The 14,637-nt window shown below is 54.2% G+C and overlaps 1 protein-coding gene across 1 annotated transcript in view; it reads right to left on the bottom strand.

Annotated features, from left to right (window-relative positions):
• DNAH1 (dynein axonemal heavy chain 1) overlaps positions 1-14,637 on the bottom strand; it is a 75,235-nt gene that overhangs the window by 41,059 nt on the left and 19,539 nt on the right. Inside the window, 13 exon segments of the mRNA XM_089919440.1 lie at positions 1,228-1,440; positions 2,014-2,267; positions 2,347-2,545; positions 2,954-3,109; positions 3,667-3,808; positions 4,862-4,944; positions 5,300-5,419; positions 5,904-6,129; positions 6,225-6,418; positions 7,117-7,267; positions 8,667-8,965; positions 9,655-9,866; positions 10,922-11,079. Of these exon segments, the coding sequence (XP_089775566.1) occupies positions 1,228-1,440; positions 2,014-2,267; positions 2,347-2,545; positions 2,954-3,109; positions 3,667-3,808; positions 4,862-4,944; positions 5,300-5,419; positions 5,904-6,129; positions 6,225-6,418; positions 7,117-7,267; positions 8,667-8,965; positions 9,655-9,866; positions 10,922-11,079 (2,407 nt within the window).

Raw genomic sequence — 14,637 nt, 5'->3', positions numbered from 1 at the left:
GTGCATGGAAGACCAAACCAGTCTCCTCTCCTGGGAGGACTTTGGGTCTATGACCCCTCGATTCTTTGAGGTGTACTGGGACTTGAGCTTGAGATCCCCTAAAATACTCTGTGAAACATCAGTCCAAGAGTGAGACCTCTTCAAGCCACTTTCCCCTCTGCCTCCAGATTCCCCTTTCCAAATATGTCTCTTGCCATTTCCTATCAGTGCAAACCCATTCATTCATTCGTTCATTCTCTTCTTCATGAGACAGTGTGCTGTGGCCAGCCTGTGTCAGGCCCAGGTCAAGTCCATGTGGGCTCCAGAGGAAACAGAGGAGGGTGTGGTCCCTGCCCTTGAGGAGCCCACAATCCTCTAAACAGCCAGTTCTGCCTCTGAATCACCAAGGGCCCAGTGTGTGTGATGGGCTCTGTAAGAGGCACCGACCAAGGGCCTCAGTGGGAATACCTTGCAGGCAGGTGTGGGGGAATCAATGAGGGCCGCTCGATGCTGAGCCCTGGAGGAGATGGAACTCCAGGTAGAGAGGACAGTGTGAGCAAAGGACGGAGACCCAGGGACAATGCTGATGAGCTCAGGCCTCTCTGGGTGACCCAAGGAACATACAGGCAGGCCCTCCTCGCTCAGCTTCTGGCCTTCACTGGAAGTTTCTGAACAGCTCCCAGCAAGGGGCTGCCAGAATCATACCAGCAGGCCCGGCCCTGGCCCTGAGCTCAGGGTTCTGCAGATAGTGCCGGCCACTGGCCTTGAGCCCCAAAGAGCAGCGGCCCCTAGTGCCCTGGCTCTCTTACCCCAAGCCAGCTCCAAGTGAGAAGCTGCGAGTGAGAAGCTCAGGGCCGAGTAGGAGGGGACTTTGAGGAGCCTCAGGGCCTTGTGGTGTCCAGCCCAGAAAGTCCTGAGACTGGAGGTCCTAGCTGTCCCAAGCCTAGGCATCACTTTGGGGGTCTGCTGGCAGCTCTCATGCCCCTCCTCAGCTGCAGCTTTGGACCAAACACTGGCCCCACCGGCACGTTCTGAATTGCCTCCTCCAGCAGCCGAACCTGAGATGGAGAGCCCCATTCTAGTCCCCCTCCTCTTTGTGAGGGGACTGGCAGAGAGCCAGGAGCTGTGCAAACCTTCAGCAAGGCACTCCACCACTTCCAGCCCCACCCAGACACCATAAAGAGCAGCCTTGGGACAGGGTGCTGTGAGGGTGGGGGGATGGGGGAGGGGAGGACAGAAAGGGCCCACCTGGGTCAGCTTCAGCTTGTTCTCCCAGGAGTTGATGCGTTGCTCGAAGGGCTTCTTGTAGGGCGAGAAGGTCATGCTCTGGGTCATGACGATGTGGTCATCAAGCAGTTGAGAGGCCTCATCTGGGCTCTTGAGGATGTGGGTCTCTGTCTCCTTGTAGGGCATCACGTTGAACAGGATGGTGGACCACTCCTTCTCCATCTTGTCCAGCGCCTGGAGTAGGAACGAGTCAAGGCTGGGTCCCGGGAAAGAGCCGGCCCACACTGAGCAGCACTGGGCGGGGAAGGGCAGGTTCTACCCGGCCATGATCTTCACTCAGGCCCCCTCAGCAAACTCTCAGCTTGTCTGGTCAACAAATCCCCCATGGACCCTCATGGGAATCCAAGGCTGACTCACTCTCACATGTGGTGTATGTGTACAACATGCATGAACAAGCATGTTGGGAGGCAGCTAAGGCACTGGTTAGGAGCTCTGGTCCCAGTTCCAGCCCTTATTGGCTATGCCACCTTGGCCAATTGCTGAACCTCTCTGAGCCTTAATTTGCTCATCTGTTAAATGAGGTAATGCTATCAGCACCTTCCTGAGAGAGGAATAACTTGAGAGGAATAACTGAATAATAATAGGGGTGGTAGACACCATGCCAAGCACTTCATATGCATTATTAACGCACTTAATAGGATGCACCTCAACCTCTTGGCCTGGTGAATGGGGCCCCATACCGTCACATTCCCACACCATTGGGCAGCATGTGGGTGGGGCAGGGCAGGCCTGCTGGTGGCGGCCCACCTGCTCGATGGCGTACTCCTTGCCAGCCACCTTGGCCACCTTGCTGATGCTCTCAGTGTGGTCCTGCAGGTTCATCTCAAGGCAGCGGGCGAAGGTCAGGTTGGCCTTGGGCCTGACATTAATGTTGATCTCATTGGACAGCATGTCCCAGTGCTGGGTCCTCATGCCAGGGTTGCGTAGTCCCTGGATCAGCGGGATGTACGGCTTGAACTCCTCAATGCGGGCCTGGATGTCTAAGGCCACATCCTGGCAGGCTGCCGGGCAGAGCAGGCGGGGGTGAGAGGCAGCTGGCACAGGCAGGGAAGGAGGGGACGGGCTGGCTGGGCTGCCTACCTGGGATGTCCTTGAACTGCTTCACGCACTTGTGCATGGTCTTGAACGACTCGATGACGTTCTTCTCCAGCTGCTCTGCGTCGATGGCTGACAGGGGGTCGTTCATCCAGCTCTCCGACCAGCGCAGCCAGTCGGAGGCTGTGGTCCAGAGGTCCAGGTAGGGCTGGAACTCCTTCACCATCCTGGAGAGCTTGTCATACTGCAGGGGCAGAAAAGCTGGGGCTGTGTCAGGGTGCTCCCCAGTCTCTCTCCACAATGCTCCTTCTGGGGCCCCTCCTTGCTCCTGGCTGCTGTCCCTGATCCTGTCCCCATGGACTCAGGCCTGGCCTCCCTTCTTCCTTCCCCCCATGGGCTCTGGGCTCTGAGTGGCTGAGCAAGGCCTGCACTGAGCCTCCAGCCTCCTGCTTGGGTCCAGGCAGCCTCCTCGCCCTAGGGGCCAGGAGACGGGGGTAAGCTCTTCTCTGCAGCCTGCTCAGTCCTGCCCCCCCACCCCAAATGCCAGGGCCCTGCTACTTGGCAGCTGGCTCCAGACGTGGCCGCAAATGCCATGGGCTCCTCCTCGAGCCCTTCTCAGGGCTGGGGGGCAGTGCGCCCAGAGGAGGCCTACGTTGGTGATGGGCAAGCCAAAGATGTGCTCGCGGTTGTTGTAGAGCATCGCCAGCTGCTGGCAGTCCTTCAGCTGCTTCTTGACCCGGCGCACCTCGTTGGCAATCTCATGCGCTCGCGCAATCTCCACGTGGGTGGAGAAGCCAGCTACCACCAGCTGCAGGCCAAGGAGCAAGGGATCAGAGGCCTCTGTGGGCCCACCTATGCCCACGCATCCCTGTGCACACCCAGGGAAACTGAGGTCCCCAGAGCATCAACATCTCCCAGTTCTGAGGGGACTTTCTCCTGGAGTGAGAGGTTCCTGGCCTATCACAGGCAGCTGACCACCCCAAGGTAACACAGCAAGGTCCGATGGAGACACAGTGCCCATGAGGACACAACAGAGGGGTTGGAGCTCTTTGCTACTCTGAAATTTCCTGGAACTTGCTGCCCAGGCACCTCTCTGGCCTTTCAGTTCATTCTTTTAGCTACTTGTTCACTCGCCCAGCAAACATTGACACAGCACCTCCTGACTGCAAGGGGCAAGTCCTGGCCCTGGAGAGCTGTGTGGTGTGTGTGTGTGTGTGTGTGTGTGGTGTGTGTGTGTGGTGTGTGTGGTATGTGTGTGTGTGTGTGGTGTGTGTGTGGTGTGTGTGTGGTGTGTGTGTGTGGTGTGTGTGTGTGGGGGGTGTGTGTGTGTGTGTGTGTGTGTGTGTGTTCTCAACCCAGCCCCACCTGCAGCCCTTCCAGCTTCTCCTGGAAGTTGTTCTGATCCATGATCTGGATTTTGCGGAACTTCTCCTCATCTTCCATGTGTTGCTGCCGTACCATCTCTATCTGCCCGAGGATCTTAGCAGGCCAGTTGCTGGCAGCCCATCTGGATGGGGAAGGGATGGGTTATAGGGGGGAATGTCACACTGAAATCATGGGGTGTGCAGGCCAGGGTGAAGGGGAGAATGGGGGATCCATGTGGCAGCTGGAGCAGCCGGGGCTGGGCAACCGGGAGGTAGAAGTGAGCCTGGAGGCAGCCACTGCCACCACTGCAGTGTGGGGCTGCCTGGCAGGGAAAGCAGTCCCCGCCCTGGGATTGTGGGCAGCTTCCAGGGAGATGCACACCCAATGTGCCCAGCGCAGTGACAGGACAAGAAGGGAATGGTGTCCAAAATAAGAGAAGCGATCCTGAGTTCCCCAGGTCTGTAAGGGGCCTCAGCTCAGATGAGGCAAAGTGACAGCCTCTGGCCTGCATTTCCTTGGTGACCAGACAGGGCCACCAGACCAGCTTCCTTCATATCAACTCCCTCTGCCTGGCTGACCTGGTGACCCTGTGGGCTTCAGAGATTCTGCTTGCAGTTGGCCTTGGGCTGCAGATCGTGGGGGAGGCCACCCTGAGCACCAGGATGTCCCATAAAGCAGGTGACTTAGGGCTCCTGGGCAGGGTTTCCAGGAGACAGTGCCAGTCTCTCCCAGACGCTGGCAACCTGGAGCCAGCCCCAGGCTATAAGACAGGCTGGGCAAGGGGTCTCTTGGCCTCAGTAAGGCAGTCCCAACCTGAGGCTATTTCCTATGAGGCTCTTGAGCTGGGTGGGGACAAGTGCTCCTCCCCAGGGACCGCCCACCAGGCTGGGCTTTGCCTTCTCGCCATGCTCCCAAGGACCCCCAAGGGCCTCAACCACAAACAAGGGGATCCCAGGCCCAGTGAACATGTGTGTGTCAGGCCAATGATGGGATAGAGAATGGAGACAGAGTGGGGGGCAGCAGGGTCCCTAGACCAAGAGGGCCAAATGATTTCCTTCTGCCCCACTGGCCACGTGGCCCTGGCCCACGTGGAGCCGTGTGACCGCACAGCCTGCAGCCGCCATGGCTCAGCACCTCCTCCCCCACCTCCCGCTATCCACCACCCGCCTGGAGTGAGGATCGACCTCACACTCACTTGTCATTGAAGTCATCTGTGCTGAGGTTGTAAAAGAACTCGTCCATGACTTGGTAGTCGTCCATGACCTTCACAGTCCGATCCTGCATGTATAGGCATTGATGAGAACTATGTGTACCTGGGAGGTGGGAGGGTAACTGGGACCAGGCTCCCCAAAGTGGTTGGGTGTTAGGGGAGGCCTGGGGTGGTGGAGGAGGTGCTGGCATTGGGCTCAGGGCTCCAAGGGCCTGGGCCACCACACCTCCAAACTCCAGCCCCCCACTCATGCCCTCCTGACCGCCCAAACAGCATAGCTCTGAATCTGCATTGTGCACCCAGCCTCATAACCCTCCGAGGCCAACTGTTCTCTGTGTGTCTACCTCACTCCCAGCCTCCCGGCTCCTGCTCTCCCAGCCCCTGCCTGTCCCCAGCCCCCAGCCCCCCGTGTACCCGCCTCACCTCCAGCCCCACCAGCTTCTCGGGGATGCCCTTCATCCACTCACGAAGCTCAGCCAGCTCCTCAATGCTGTTGGGCTTCTCATAGATCTTGCGGCTGATGCTGCGGAACTCTTCACAGATCTGGCAGGAGGGGGAGGGCGCTGGGGAGGCCGTGTGCCCCTCCCTTGCCTTCCCAGGGGCCTGCTCCTCCTTCTTGGTCCCAGTATCTCCCAACAGGGAACTGCCCCCACCCCACCACATCCTACGGTGCATTCTGAAAAGAGGTGCTCCCTTCCAGCACACTGGGGAGCTGAAGGTCACCCAGTGCGTTTCCCCCTCCCCAGCCGCCTGCACCTGCACACCCTCAGCTCTGCGAAATGATCATCTCAGGGTGTTCTTTGTGAGGGGTTCCCAGCTCTTTACAAGTCCAGGGGAAAAGATAGAAGCCCCCACTTCCTGGGACCTCCCATATGACCCCAGGCAGGGTCGAGGCAGGGTGACTTCCAGACCCTTCCATTGGCCTGGATGTCTGCAGACAACCCTGAGCCTCACTCATGGGAGTTCACTACATATGCACGGTGTGTGTGCTGGTGCGGTCTCTGGGGCCGGGCAGGTGGGCACCTACATCATCCACCTCCTTGTGCAGGTTCTTAGCCAGGATGTCCAGCATGGAAGTGGCCAGGGCCTTGCACTTCTTGGACAGGCTCTGTTTGACGTTGTTGACGTTGACGTAGAAGGGACCGATGATGATGATGCTGGGCAATGAGCTGTCCAGGATCTCTTTCTCCTGCAGGTGGGTGAGCACCACCTCCCGCACCTCCTCGGCCGACGGGCACTGCGTCTGGAAGGCCCTGTGGACAGCGGGCACCCACGAGGGGCAGAGGGTGGTGAGAGGGTGAGTGGGGGTCACACAGACAAGCAGACACACTCTGACGCACCCACGCACTTGAGGAAGGTGCCAACATCATTGTTGTTCAGTTCCAGGTACTTTCTGTACTCCTTGGCGTAGGCCTGCAGTGGGATTGTGGCCTTGCACACAGCATTGGCGATGACGGCCCGCAGCTCCTCCACCAGCAGCTCATGAAGCCCCACCGACTCCAGCAGGGGGTCACCGCTGATGAAGATGTCCTCCATCACCAGCTGTGGGGCAAGGTGGGAAGGCGCACAGAGCTGGATGAGCCACAGGGCAGGCGGGCAGAAGGGTTGGAGTGTGGTCCAAAGACTGAGTGAGCGGCAGCGTGGCCGAGCATAGACAGCATGGTGGGGGCAGGGCAGAGGGTCTGCTGCCACGTCTCTTAGATGAGGCTGTGGACTAATACAAGGCGGGAGGCCCAGGTGGCCCACCAAGGGACAGCATCTTCCTCTGCCTTGCCTGGCTCAGGGACAACCAGGTCACTGATGTCTCTGACTGACCAGCAAGGGACAGAAGAGGGGACTGGAGTTACAGCAGCTGTGGGGCCTGGGGTAGCAGGCTGTGCTGTGGTGACGAATGAGGACCTTTGAGAAGGGGTCCCGAGAGTGGAGGTCAGTCTCTGTCTACATCTTGAGTGGAAGAGAGAGGTCAGGAGCTGGATGGGATCTGGGTCAGACATGGCTGTGGCAGGAGTGGGTGAGAGCCTAGTTCCAATCGCAGGTCTGACCCTTAGCAGCTATATGACTTTGGGCAAAACTTCTCCAAGCCTCATCTACAAAATGGGGATGTTAATGGTACCCAGTTCAGCTTGTGGTGAGGACTAAATGAGCTATACAAGAATTAAAGGGCTGAGCACACTGCCAGCCATGATGAAGCTGAACTGCTCTGACACTGTGGCAGCACCCTGGCATAAGTGCCGCTGTACCTTCTCCAGCTGGGGCACCGTGTGGGTGGCCAGGATGCCCTTGTCAAAGAGGTTGAGCAGAGAAGTCTCGAACTGCTCCAACGGCGTGCTGTAGTGCACCCCTGAGCTGTCCAGCACCAGGTCCACGATGAACAGGGGACTCTTGCGGGGCCTGCGGGGACAGTGGTCGGGCGGATCGTGGGCAGGGGCCTGAAGAGGGCTGCGCACAGGAAGCCCAGTCCCTGCCCTTGCTGCCGGCATTATGGCTCTGGAGCTTCTTCATGCACGAGACTTGCCTCTGCCCTCTTCCCAGAAACCTCCAAGTTACCAGAAAGAAAGACCCACACCAACCAGACAGGGTCCTCCATTCCTGCCACTTGTCCAGAGGCCCATGGGCACCAGGGAGAGGGAGGACGACCTCCACGCGGTCCTGAGGTCATCAGGGAAGGTTGGAGAGGCCCTGGGCACTTGTGGCGTCCATGCTCTCCCTGGGAGCCCACCATCCTTGGCTCCAGACACCCACTACATGCAACGACCTTCAAGCCTAGATCCCAGCCAAGCCTCGCCCGCACTCTGGATTGCCAACCACCCTGACCTCAAATGAGCATTTCAGACATTCCATGTTCCCTGACTCCCACCAGGGCTCAGTGGACCCCAGGAGTCAGCCTGGTCTCCTCCCCTGCCCTCTTCCTCCTACACATCCTCTCCCCAGCACTACAGCCTATTCACTGCCCCAAATCTGCCCTACCCAGCCCCATCACCCCTTTTCTAGACAATGGTAAGAGCCTTGGTCTCACTTCTCTTCTGCCTCACTCATCCTCACAAACCCAGAGCATGGTTTTGGAATATAATTTGGATTGTTACTCCCCTCTGATGGCTGCTGACCATAATCAGAATAAATCCAGCCCCCAACCATGACCGCAGGAGGCTCTACATGGTCTGGCCTGGTCCTCGCAACCTCTCCCGAGTCATCCTGACCAACCCTCCCTGCCTTTCCCTCTCCAGCCATAGCCACTGGCCTTTCCTTCCATGACGGCCCCAACTTTTCTCTTCCCTCCGTGCCTCCAGGTCCTCCAGTTGTTGCCCCCTCCCCACCATCCCCTCATGGCTGGTTTCCTCTGTCTCAGTTCTTGGCTCAGATGCCACTTCCTCCCTGACCCCCTTGGCAACGTCCCCTCTCCTGGATGTCAGAGCCCCTGCCGAGATCAGCAATGACTGTATCTGTTTGTTTCTTTGATTGCTGTCTGTGCCCATGTGAGAGCAGGGGCCGCACCCCTCTTGTTCCCCTAGAACCCCACCTGGTTCATGGCAAGTGCTCAAAAAACACTTCTCAACTGAGGAACTCAGTGACAGAGATGGAAGTCACCAGAAGACATGCCAGGCAGAGCTGCTGGGACATTCCCCAGCAACCAGGGCAGGAGCCAGGCCCACCCTTGTGTCCAGGACCCAGCAGTGCTGGGCACCCTGCCCCTGGCTGCCCTGGCCCCCTGACCCTGTACCGCCCTAGCCACCGGCACCTGACAAGGAACAGCTCTGGTGTCGACAGGTGCCTCTGCCCAGCCGAGCCCCACCTATAGGGGCTGTTTATGAAGTCTTCGCCCCAGACCATGTCGTCGGCGCAGTCGAGCACGCTGCAGCAGGCATCGCTGATGAACTGCGCGAAGCTGGCGAGAGAGTCTTGCACCAGGGAGCGCAGCGTGTCCTGCAGCATGTACTTGAGCAGCTCCATCAGCCTGCGCAGCTTCGACATGAGGTACACCTCCCAGGTGGTCTCGTAGAGGTTGTACCAGCCCTTGCTCATGTCACGCAGGCTGCTGCGCATGACCACCTTGAGCGTGGTGATCCAGCTGTCCTTGAGGAACATCTGCACCTGCGGTGGCCACAGGTGGCATCATGTGGCTGCCTGCAGGCGCACTGCCCACAGCCACCATGCTCGGGCACTCTCCAGACTCAGATGACCATGAAGGGATCTCCCTACAACCCCAACTTACTGCCAAGCCCTGCCAACCAACACCCCCTATGACCCCCAGGGACCAGGGCTTCTGGAGGTGGGGGGATGAGGGAGGGAGGGGCAGCAAAAGCAGGGCTTTCCCTCCAGCCAAGGGAGAGACACAGAGACACAGAGAATGAGGCAGAGAGAGAGAGATCGAGGCACAGAGTGGAGCAAAAAGGAGCTCTCCTCCTGGGCCCACTGGTGCCTGTCTCCCATGAGGCTGCACCTCTCCCCCTCACACTCCCATGCTCAGGTAGATATGGGGGTGCATGGGGTTCCTGCTCCCCTTTCCAAGACTGGGAGTCTGCTTCAGAGGCCACCAGTGTTGGGATGGAAAAGGACTAGAAAGGGAGCCCAGCCTGGTTTTCCTTTTCTCTCTAAGATGAAACACCCGGTTGGCACCCACCCCAGCTTCCCGCAAGGTCTAGGAAGAGGCAAGGCCTGGTTTTAAGGAAAGCAGGGGCTCTCGGCTGATCAACTCCGGGCTTCCCAGGGCCCCTGTCTGTGCCCATCAGCTCCGAGGCCCTGGCCCGCTATCACCCTCTGTGCCCTGCATGCCCACGCACCTGGGAGTAGGTCTGTGACTGGATTTGTTCGAACTCCTCTAAGCGGCTGTACTTGGAGAGGCTTGAGTGGAAGAGGGACATAGCGGTCACCTTGCTGCACTCGGCCCGCACCTTGCTGAGGGCCATGATGACCTCCGACCGTGTGAGCAAGGACACGAAGGTGAAGTCTGCCTTCTGTTCCTGGAATGGGTACTGGGGGACACTCACCAGTCCTGCAGGGATGGGGGTCAAGGGCCAGTGTCAGATGGGCCTTGGATGTACCAGGGGTCAGGGCAGATCTACCAGGTATTGATGGAGGGAACAACTCCTGCCTCCTCCCTGGAAGAGACACCCATGTCCCTGGAACCCCTCTTTCCCCATGGCCTAGCTGGGTGACCCCAAGACTCCACAGTGAAGTGCCCACTCTGGGGTGGGTAAACCAATTCCCTCCAGGTCACTCTGGATCACAGGCCCCTTGAAGGTGGGTGAGAACCATGGGCTCCCTCCTCACTCCCTCCCAGCCAACCTGCACACAACCCCTGGGGCCCATCTGGGGCCTGCCCTGGAGCACCAAGAAAGGAAGACGTGGGCATCAGGCTCCTGGGAGTGCCCATGGTCTGCACCCCACCACAGTTTCCTGGGTACCTCACACACATGGAAGCTGGGGCAGGGATCAGAGAGCTCCAAGCAAGGAGCTCCGAGACTCGGTCTGCCACATGTCAAATGGAGCTGCAGCAGTGCCAACCTACTCTTGCTACTGGAGGAAGAAAAGGACTGCATGTCCCTAGGTCAGAAAATCAGAGCACTTTTCATCCACTTCTGGACAATTGCTTTCCTAGTCCATGTTTACCTTGCCACTTCTGCACTGCTCAGACTACTATTTTTAAAAAAGCCTTCGGGGACTTCCCTGGTGGTCCAGTGGGTAAGATTCTGCGCTCCCACTGCAGGGGGCCCAAGTTCGATACCTGGTTGGGGAACTAGATCCCGCATGCGTGCCACAACTAAGAAGTCCACATGCCGCGACTAAAAAGATCCCGCATGCTACAACTAAGACCGGGCACAGCCCATATAAATAAATAAATAATAAATATTTTAAAATTAAAATTAAAAAAATAATAAATCAAAGAGCCTTCTTCTACCCCACCCCCACAACCACAACCCCCCGCTCTCCAGACAGGTAGGAAAAGAAGGTGATGAATGCTGGGGACAGGGGAGGTCCCAGAGGGAGGGGCAGGAGGGGCTCTGGCCGTGGGTGGCCGTGGGCCTGCCTCTGTCTAGCCAGCGTCACCTTGCTTGGGCACCTTCTCCTCCTCTTTCTCAGGCAGGGTCACATAGGAGAACGTCTTGGGCTTGGAGGAGACGATTTTGTCAAAGTTGATCTTGTTCATGCTACGCTCGTAGTCCAGGTTCACTTCTCTCGAAAGATTGCTGAAGTGCTCCAGAACCCTGCCCATGTGGAGCAGAGAAGGTGGAATCAGGGGGGCTCCACCCCCCCACCACAACACTGTGGGCCAGCTGGGCCCCAGGCTCTGGGGACATGAGTTTGGGGCATCCCTTCTGCATTCCTGGGCACACCTCCTACCTGGCCCCCAGCCACCAGCACCCGTCGTGCCTCTTCTATGCCACCCCCGCCCCCAGGATCACATCAGTCCCTGAGTCTGCCCATTTTGCTTCCCACTCTTCACTGACCTCTCTGCCTCCCCCTCTTGCCCCCTTAAAACCCATTCTCCACTTGGCAGGAAAAAAAAAATATATTTTAAACATGTAAATGGTCAAGCCGATCCTCTGCTCAAAGCCCTTCCCTGACTCCTCTCACACTGCAGGCCTGTGAACGCGTTCCTTCTTAACACCTGTGCCTGCCTCATGGCGTCCGGCCTCCGTCTCCAGTGTCTCCCAGGCTACAGCGCCCTCTCTGGTCCACTCCGGCTGCATTAACCCCCTACTGCTCCTCACATCCCCCAGACGTGTCTCTACCTCTCAGCTTCGACACCGTTGTTGCCTCAACCAGAATCCTCTTCTCGCCTTGCACTGCAGGCCTCAGCTCAAATGTTCACCCCAGCGAGGCCTTTCCTCACCACCTGATGTAAAGCAGCCCCTCCAAGACATCTCTATTCCCTTACCTTGCTCTGTCATCACAGTACCCATCAGAACCCAGACACCCAGCTTTTTCACTGCCTGTCTTCCTCACTAGACCGAGAGCCCTTTGTTGGGGGTGCTCACCACTGTGCCCCAGTCCTGGCACAAGATAGGTACCTGCCACACACGTGGCTGGCCGCCTGACGGATATCCATTGCCTCCTAACTGCACCTCACTTTTGCTCCAGATTTATTCCTTTCTCACATGACTCAGGGGAAGATGAACAATCCCCAGCTCCAGGGGTATATCTCAACTAGTCCACGTCGATCCTGGTGGGGCTGGGTCCCGACTGTAATTGTTTAGGAGTGGCTACAGGACCCAGTTGTGACTGACCAGTGACTGATGCAGAGATATAGAATCAAGCCCCCTTGTCCTGTCAACCTCAGGACAAACTCTGTGGTGTCATTCATGCTCCAGAATTCCCTGTGGGATCAGAGGCTAGCTTCTCCTAAAACCCCACCTCTGCCTAGATGCTTCCTCCATCTTATCCTGCCTCCTTCACTTGCTTGTAGATTCTCCTAAGAGGACTGCACCAAAAAATCACTTGTACATGAATCCCTGAAACAGGCTCTATTTCTAGGGAATCTAATCCACAGCAGGAGTCAATGGACTCTGGACCTTGTGCTTCTGAAACTGCTGCTGCCATCTTCCCTGAGAACAAAGCCAGCAGACACCAGACAGAGCCCTGAGGTCCAAGCCTGAGATGTCCTGCATCAGATTTCTTGTTACATGTAAAGAAATGAATTTCCCTGTTTTCTAAGCCAATCTGAGCCAAGCATCTTTGTAATTTATAGCCAAAGATACTCTAAATGATATAAAACTCAAGAAATGGAATTCTGGACGACCATGATAATGATGGCCACATCAATTCAACTCTCCCAGCACACTTTTTAAAAAAAGAGAAGAGGAAAAGAAAAGCAAGAAAAACAAATAGCACTACCCAAAACGTACACCTTTAGCATAACTAGAATAAAGAGAATGTCCAAACTCACATTATCTTCAAGTAGAAAAATAAACATCAACTCCCAGTGCACTCTCACTCACACTCCAGCTGCAAGCCTTCATGGAGAACAAGGGCAGTCTGGGAAAAACTGTGCAGAAGAGTGGTGTATGGTAGCCCCCATATGGACCTAAAATCCTTCCAGAAAGAGAAAGTCTCTCCTAACTGCAAAAACAAGAGTCCTGGTAAATCACAGCACTTACTAAAAGGAAGGGATTTAGCTGCATGCGTTCAAGGTAGGATTCTCTGAAAGGCATGACTTATGAGGGGGGAAGGTAAAAGGAAAGAAGAGGAATCCTTTGGAGATTGGAGGGTGAGGGAGAAAGAAACAAAAGTGAAAAGTAGAGTCCTGCAAGAGAGAACAAAAAATTTGGAGGACACATGACCCTTCCCCCCAACACCCGCCCCCCTACATGGCCATTTATTAAAAATAAATAAATAAATAAATAAAAACAGTTTGCTATACTAACAGAGGAGGGCGTCCTGGGACTAGAAATCTTGTAAATCTTTACAAATCAATGAAATAGGTAGGTGAAAGGCTACATTTATATAAAGCTACTATAAGAAAAAGAAAAACACCTTAATTGATGAAAATTCTCACACACCCCACAAAAAAAGACAAAGCAGAAGAAAACTAACACAACACTTCAAACTAAAGTAAATCTCTTCAAAGTATTTGGGCATATGAAAAATAAAACATAGAAATAGGCAAATAACAGGAAGAAAAGAAATGATATTTAATTGGACTCAGGAAAAAAATGGAAGAAACTAAATTATCTTATGAAGGAAAGCTAAATTACAAGTTGGCCATAGAATAATACAGTCAAATTAAAAAGTTAATAAAATACATTTAAAGTCACGAATAAAACCAAGAGAATGAAAATTAGAAAAAGAAAGAACAGAAAAGGATCAGAAAGTAGTTGAATTAGAAACAGACAAAGAAGAAGCAACACAACAGATAGATAAATGGATAGATAGATAGTATGGAGTCTCTGATGAAGAGAAACAAAACAATGGAACAGAACTAATATTTAAAACTACAATTCAAGAATATTTTCCAGAAATAAAAGAATATCTGAATTTATACATTTAAAAGGCCCATTGTGTACTTGGGAAAAAAATATCAGAATGATCAACTCTAGGACATACCCTAGTAAAATGATTAGACTTTAAAGACGAAAAAAAAAAAAATCTCCAAGGTCTCCAAGAAAAAAGAAAATCAAACAACTTACAAGAGAAGGGGACTTTGACATCAGATGTCTCAAAAGCAACATACAAAGCAAGACAACAAGAGTTGTCTATGCAAATATATTTTTAAAACTAGGTAACATGGATAATTTTCTAGAGAAACAAAGTATACCAAAATTGACTCCATTAGAAAAAAGAAAGCTTAAAAAGATCAAATATCTGTAGAAAAATAAAGTTATAGAAAAACTAGAAAAGCCCCATGTCCAAATGGTTTTACAAAAGAATGACCACACAGCCCCAATGCAACATAAATTGCTCCAGAGTACTGAAAAAGATGGAAAATGTCAAAATTCTTTATATGAAGCAAGTATAACTTTGCTTCAAACCTGTATAAAGAAATACAAAAAAAAATTGCAAGCCAATATCACATATCAATGATAAAGTTCTAAATAGCATATTAATGGACAAAATCTAATACCACATTAAAAATGATACACTAGAGGGGTGGGATAGGGAGGGTGGGAGGGAGACGCAAGAGGGAAGAGATATGGGAACATATGTATATGTATAACTGATTTGCTTTGTTATAAAACAGAAACTAACACACCATTGTAAAGCAATTATACTCCAATAAAGATGTTAAAAAAAAATGATACACCATGGCTAAGTGGGATTTATTA

This window comes from Delphinapterus leucas, chromosome 10 (assembly GCF_059928025.1).
Source record: "Delphinapterus leucas isolate spDelLeu-1000000601 "Yukka" chromosome 10, BTC_Dleu_Yukka2, whole genome shotgun sequence".
In the NCBI taxonomy this organism is placed as follows: domain Eukaryota; kingdom Metazoa; phylum Chordata; class Mammalia; order Artiodactyla; family Monodontidae; genus Delphinapterus; species Delphinapterus leucas.
This window is presented reverse-complemented; position numbering and strand designations above follow the sequence as displayed.